This window comes from Cibotium barometz, chromosome 21 (assembly GCF_041138505.1).
Source record: "Cibotium barometz isolate CiBa-2024 chromosome 21, ASM4113850v1, whole genome shotgun sequence".
In the NCBI taxonomy this organism is placed as follows: domain Eukaryota; kingdom Viridiplantae; phylum Streptophyta; class Polypodiopsida; order Cyatheales; family Cibotiaceae; genus Cibotium; species Cibotium barometz.
The window spans coordinates 48,058,246-48,064,509 of NC_141066.1; the positions used below are offsets into that span (position 1 = coordinate 48,058,246).

At 45.6% G+C, this 6,264-nt stretch overlaps 2 protein-coding genes across 4 annotated transcripts in view; one reads left to right on the plus strand and one right to left on the minus strand.

Annotated features, from left to right (window-relative positions):
• Window positions 1–2,224, plus strand: part of LOC147627276 (tRNA-specific adenosine deaminase TAD1-like) — a 96,409-nt gene extending 94,185 nt beyond the window's left edge. Inside the window, exon 11 of the transcript XR_015268474.1 lies at window positions 1,393–2,224. The gene's annotated coding sequence lies outside the window, so the exon portion shown is untranslated. The remainder of the gene's footprint in view (window positions 1–1,392) is intronic.
• A 559-nt stretch (window positions 2,225–2,783) lies between these two features.
• On the minus strand, window positions 2,784–5,228 carry LOC147627280 (uncharacterized). 3 transcript variants are annotated; one of them, XR_015268478.1, is made up of 3 exons: window positions 4,987–5,228; window positions 3,296–4,911; window positions 2,784–2,933 (listed from the first exon to the last, which is right to left on the minus strand). XR_015268478.1 is itself a non-coding variant. In XM_086815912.1 (2 exons), the coding sequence occupies exons 1-2, from the start codon at window positions 5,071–5,073 to the stop codon at window positions 4,339–4,341; spliced, it is 660 nt and encodes a 219-aa protein (XP_086672038.1). In that variant the 5' UTR covers window positions 5,074–5,228; the 3' UTR covers window positions 2,784–4,338. The 3 variants fall into 3 exon arrangements, 1 of the variants encoding a protein (XP_086672038.1); XR_015268477.1 differs by having other exon boundaries at window positions 2,784–2,947; XM_086815912.1 differs by having other exon boundaries at window positions 2,784–4,911.
• Between the last annotated feature and the right edge of the window lie 1,036 nt (window positions 5,229–6,264).

Below are 6,264 nucleotides of genomic sequence, written 5' to 3' on the forward strand. Positions count from 1 at the left end.
ATATGTTGTATTGGTTCAGGCGAATGATGTAGATGATTGCCCGGCTACTATTGTGTGTGTTGCGCAAGTGTTATAGCGTCGGCTCCTGATCGTTGGTTGCGTTGATCAATATGCCATACAGTTGGTTGTCGATGATGTGATAAGAATGATAGCCAGGCTGCTGCTGTGTGTGTTGGGCAGGTGGTGCGCTGGCTTGATGACGTGTTGATTTCATTGATGAGAAGAAGAGGTAGTGCTGGACAGCCAAAAAAACAGCTGTCGGCCAGCACAGAGGAAAAGAGAAGAATTTTAGGTAAATAATGAGGACTTTTTGGGTGATATAATGGGGGCCTTTTGGGCTGGTTGTCACACATCTACCACCAGATCTATTGAAGTTCCTTCATGAGAATAAGGATTAGGGACACTTGGCAAGATCTGGTCCCAAAAAAAACTGCTTAATATTTTGAATAAGATGATTGAATATACTAAGAGCTTTGTTGGGACACTCGTAAGTGAACTGAACCCAAGGACATGCTAGGTTGGCTTAAAAACAACGTGTGATTTACTTGAAAAGAAAAAGACGTCTCTCTCTCTCTCTCTCTCTCTCTCTCTCTCTCTCGACAGCACTACGACGAACCTAATGTCCCAAACTCCCTGGACCTTGCCAACAACACAAACATCAACCCCAGCTCGAAGAGCTTTGTTGTGGTTTACTTGAAAAGCAAAAGATCCCCCCCCCCCCCCCCCCCCCCCTCTCTCTCTCTCTCTCTCTCTCTCTCTCTCTCGATGTCCCAAACTCCCTGGACCTTGCCAACAACACAAACATCAACCCCAGCTCGAAGAGCTTTGTTGTGGTTTACTTGAAAAGCAAAAGATCCCCCCCCCCCCCTCTCTCTCTCTCTCTCTCTCTCTCTCTCTCTCGACGGCACTACAACGAGCCCAACGTCCCGAACTCCTTGGACCTCGCCAGCAACACAAACATGAGCCCTAGCTTGAGGCGATCTTGGAGAGGCACATGCCACCTTCCCACACCTAGCGGATCTGCAAAGCCTTATACACGCTACCCCATGCTTGATATCCTTGATGGTACCTCCTACCGAGGGGTTAGCTCCAGATGTTGTATGATGATGATGATGATCCCATTTTGTATCGTATGCTTCAGATTTGACATTCCCAGCTCATAGCTCTCGTCTTTCTTTTCTTTTGTACCACAACGAGATTATATGGACATTATTGTATCACTTTTGGTCTCACAAACCCACTTGGTCTTTTGAAGACGTTTAATATAATTTTCTCTCTCTTCTCTCTCTCTCTCTCTCTCTCTCTCTCTCACACACACACACACACGAGTTATTAAATTTGTTCATGTTGTTCCTTATTTTTAAACTAACCTCGTGTGCTGTCTTTTGGCAGGCAAATCTGAAGACAACCCAGCTACCAATGATGCCAACTCGACAAAAAACCAGAGAGAATGATCACACTGGGAGCAGAACAGAAATCAAAACTGCCATCTGATGATTCTAGCATCGGATTTACAAGTGAAAGGGGCAATAGCTACCTCCTTAAAAACATCAACACGCCTTGCATCTTAACACGAATACTTTGCTGCTCTCTTGGACATAATTGCCATAATTACCAATGATGCCAACTCGACAATAAACCAGAGAGAATGATCACACTGGGAGCAGAACAGAAATCAAAACTGCATCGGATTTACAAGTGGAAGGGGCAATAGCTACCTCCTTAAAAACATCAACACGTCTTGCATCTTAACACGAATACTTTGCTGCTCTCTTGGACATGATTGCCATAGGCAAATGGCAATCATTACAAACCCAGAGATTTTGGACATCTGTGTGGGTGTCCCTTGGATGTATTAATTAAAGGACTAGTGATAATTGCCAATGAGGTGATAGCTCAAGTGATGGAGGTGTTTGCCTAGGACCAAGAGGTCCTGGGTTCAAAACCCTCCTTGGTGCTTCCTCGGCGGCATCGCCTACAGGCAGATAATTAAGCACCTACGGGTGATGAAGAATTGGTAACTACGGGAGGATCTTGGGCCAAAGACCAGTGGGAAAAAAAAAAAGACTAGTGATAATCAACTTCCCGCTGATCCTATATAACATCTCTTTTTTTTGACTTGAGTAAATCCACTTGTGGTTGCGATATGGGATACCTGCCTGGAGGCGGATTTATTGGCCACCCGAAGGCAATTTTGAACTTGTGGCCATGGCCACAACACCGAGTACCAGACCCGGGGGGGGGGGGGGGGGGGGGGGGGGGGGGTGTGTGTGTTTGACCTTGCACCACTGTCCGAGTTGCAAACGCATACCACTGGGTTAGGCACCCCTTGGCTACATAACACATCTTTCTTTGCATCATCAGAGATTTCCCGAAACACCCTCTGCAAACTCAAGTCATACTTCTCACTGATCCACTGCAAACTCAAGTCATACTTCTCACTGATCCTACATAACAGATCCTTTTTTTTTTACTTGAGTAAATCCACTTGTGGTTGCGATATGGGATACCCGCCTGGAGGAAGTTTTCTTGGCCGTTTGAAGGCAATTTTGAACTTGTGGCCATGGCCACAACACCACCGAGTACCAGCGCGGGGAGGGGGGGGAGGTGGGGGGGTGGGGTTGACCCGGCACCACTGTCCGAGTTGCAAACCCATACCAGTGGGTTAGGCACACGTTGGCTACATAACACATCTTGTTTTGCATCATCAGAGATTTCCTGCAACACCCAATGCAAACTCAAGTCATACTTTCCTCTCTCATTTTGATACAAATGTCTTCTAGGTTTGCTTCAAAACTTTCTCTTTTGTAATGTGTACTAACCCCCAAAGAAAATGAATGAAGAATTCTGGTGGTGTCGTCAGTCCCAACAATGTCCTGGCCTATTTCATTCTTGTTTTTACACTCTCATTACCTCCATCTTATTTTTTCCACCTGCAAGCCAACACCTGCATAGAGGTGAGACATTAAGACATAAGCTACAGCATCCTTTTCATCCAAACGCACTGCATGTTCAAAGGCCTGTTTTCCAAACTCGATATTTCCCCAATTTCTACAAGCACCCAACACAGTTTGCCACGCCACAAGACTAGGACAGAACGGCATCACTGCTATTGCATTTTCTAATTGGCCTTCACGGCCAAGGAGATCAACCACACAAGTGTGATGCTCAAGAGTTGGCACAATGCCGTAGTCTTTGCTCATGGCCTCAAGGTATGTCTGGCACTTCTTAAATAAACCTATGCGACTGCATGCACTGAGAACAACAACAAAGGTGACAAGGTTTGGCTTTATACTTTCTCCTATCATTCTGTGAAAGATGTGAAAAACATTTTCGCTTTCTCCAAAACGGGCATATCCTGCCATTAATGCAGTCCAAGAGACTATGTCTCGAACTGGAAGCTTGTCAAACACTTGCTGTGCTTTAGCAACTGAGCCACATTTAGCATACATATCCACCAGGTGTTCCCAACAAGGTCTTTTCCAACAAACCCCGTCTTTCAAGCTCAGCATGTATTTCTCCGCCCTTGTCAGTGGCTCCTACGCTACCACAAGCTTTCAAGCTCCAAACATATGTGACAGCATTTGGGGAGACACCCTCAAACTGCATCTGTTCAAAACACTTGAGTGCTTCCTCACCATGTCCATGTTCAACGTATCCTGCAATTAGTGCTGTCCATGAGACAACACCTCGAACTGGAATCTTGTCAAACACTTGCCGTGCTTTAGCAAGTGATCCACCTTTGGCATACATATCAACCAAGGTGCTGCCAACAAAAAGGTCTCTTTCCAACAAACCCTGCCTTTCAATCTCAGCATGGAATTTCTCCACCTTTATCTGCGGCTCCTATGCTGCCACAAGCTTTCAAGCTGCAAACAAGTGTGACAGCATCTGGAGAGAAGCCCTGAAGTTGCCATTGCTCAAAACACTTCAGTGCTTCCTCACCATGCCCATATTCGGCATATCCTGTAATTAGTGCATTCCAAGAAATAATGTCTCGAACTGGAAGCTTGTCAAACACTTGCTGTGCTATTGCAAGCAAGCACACTTGGGCATACATATCCACCAAAGTGTTCCCAACAACAAGGTCTCTTTCCAACAACCCCCCGTCTTTCAATCTCAGCATGTATTTCTTGGCCCTTTTCTGTGGGATTTTATGCTGGCACAAGCTTTCAAGCTACAAACAAACGTGACAGCGCTTGGGGAGACGCCGTCAAGTTGCATCATTCAAAACACTTTGAGTGCTTCTTCACCATGCCCATGCTCAGCATATCCTGTGATTAAATGTATTCCACAAGATGACATCTCGAACAGGAAGCTTGTCAAACACCTGCTGTGCTATTGCAAGCAAGCCGCATTGGCATACATATCGACCAAGGCGCTGCCCACAAAAAAGGGTTTCTGTCGAGCAACCCTGTTCTGGCAACCTGAGCGTGTATTTTGATGCCTCTTTCCAGATCTTTTCAGCTTGGCACAAGCCTTGAGTAAGGCCACAAAAATATGCCCACTCCGGGGGCACAAAATCATCCTCTTGCAGTTTCTGGTACAGGGTGAGAGCATGTTGGTGGCTTCCCACATTTGATATAACCAGTGATGAGCGAATAAACAAGACCACTCATGCCGATACACCAATCTGTCAAAAATCTGCTGGGCATGGCGCATGCTTCCGACTTCCACCAACATCGGGATGAGGTAGTTCCCCAGTGATGTATGAGCTTCCAGACCACTTTTGAGCATGTAGGCATGCAAGCGCAGTACATGCCCTCGGTCTCTCTCCTTCCTGCACTTGTGCAAGAAGCATGCAAAGTCCTCAACGGAAGGCTGGGGCAGCACCCCGTCTTCCAAGAGAGGCAGTGCATCCTCTAAGCTAAGCATCTTCCAACGTCCCCAAAACGGGGCCCTTGGGTTTGTCTGTAACACGCACACAGCAGAGTGGCCAATGAAGGAGAGCATCATCAATTACTTAAAGCAAGAAAGGGGACTTACTTTGGTGTTCCGGTTGTCGGAGCAGTGAGAGGGATCGGTCAAGTGGTTCTTCCACAACCGCTCGGTCCGTGCTCGCGATGTCTGCATGACCGCTAGCTACATCACTCTGGGAAATACCACCAGACCGATAGAAATACATAACCAATAAATTGTAGAAATCACAAGAAAATAGGAAAAATATGTAAACTCCATAGATCCATGGCATGCGCATAGCATCAACAAGATGAAGATCAAAGATACAAAGGTATAAAATCAAAGATACAAAGGTATGGGTCTAATCTATACCAAAGGACGCTATGCCATAATCCACACAGGGAGGATCATGAACTAGCTCCCATGAAAGCTCAAAGGTAGTAGTACTTAGTAATGCCTATTATTTACAATTACAATCTATCCCTTCTCATAAGATATGAGCCTCTTTCCTTCAAAATACATGAGCGTGTATTTCTAAACTTCACATATGTTCGTCTATAAACTCTTCTTGGGCTGTAATTTTAGGGATGGTCCACCGAGGGAGTTCGATGGAGGGAGCTTTTCTTGGCTACCCTTTCTCTCTACTTTGAACACTCTCTCTCTAACTTTTCCTACCACCACCTCCTAGCCCAGCTCAGCTCCCTCCACTACCAACCTTGCTCCTCCCTTTCTCTCTCTATTTATTACCATCTTCTCTTCCTCTCCTCTCTCTCTCCAACCATCTTACATCTCTCCGTTGCTTTCTCTCTCTCTCCCTTGTCTCACTCCCCCTTGTATCTCTCTCTCTCTCTCTCTCTCTCTCTCTCTCTCTCTCTCTCTATATATATATATATATATATATATATATATATATATATATATTCTCTTTGCTCTCTCTCTCTATCTACACTTAATTTTATTTCTCTTTGCTTCTCTCTCTCTCTCTCTCTCCCTTGTCTCTCCTTCCTTGTCTCACTCTCTCCTTTCTCTCTTTCTCTCTCTCTCTCTCTATATCTTTCTCTTTGCTCACTCACTCACTCTCTCCTTCTCTCTTTCTCTTTGCTCACTTTCTCTATCATCCTGCTCTCTCTCTCTCTCTCTCTCTATGCTTCTCTTTGCTCACTCTCACTCTCACTCTCACTCACTCACTCTCTCTCTCTCTCTCCTTCTCTTTGCTTTCTCATCTCTCTCTCTCTCTCTCTCTCTCTCTCTTTTTGCTCACTCTCTCTATCCTCCCTCCCTCTCTCTCTCTCTCTATCATTCTCATTGCTCACTCTCTCTTTCCTCCCTCCTCCTTGTCTCCACCATGACCCTTAACCCTCTTTC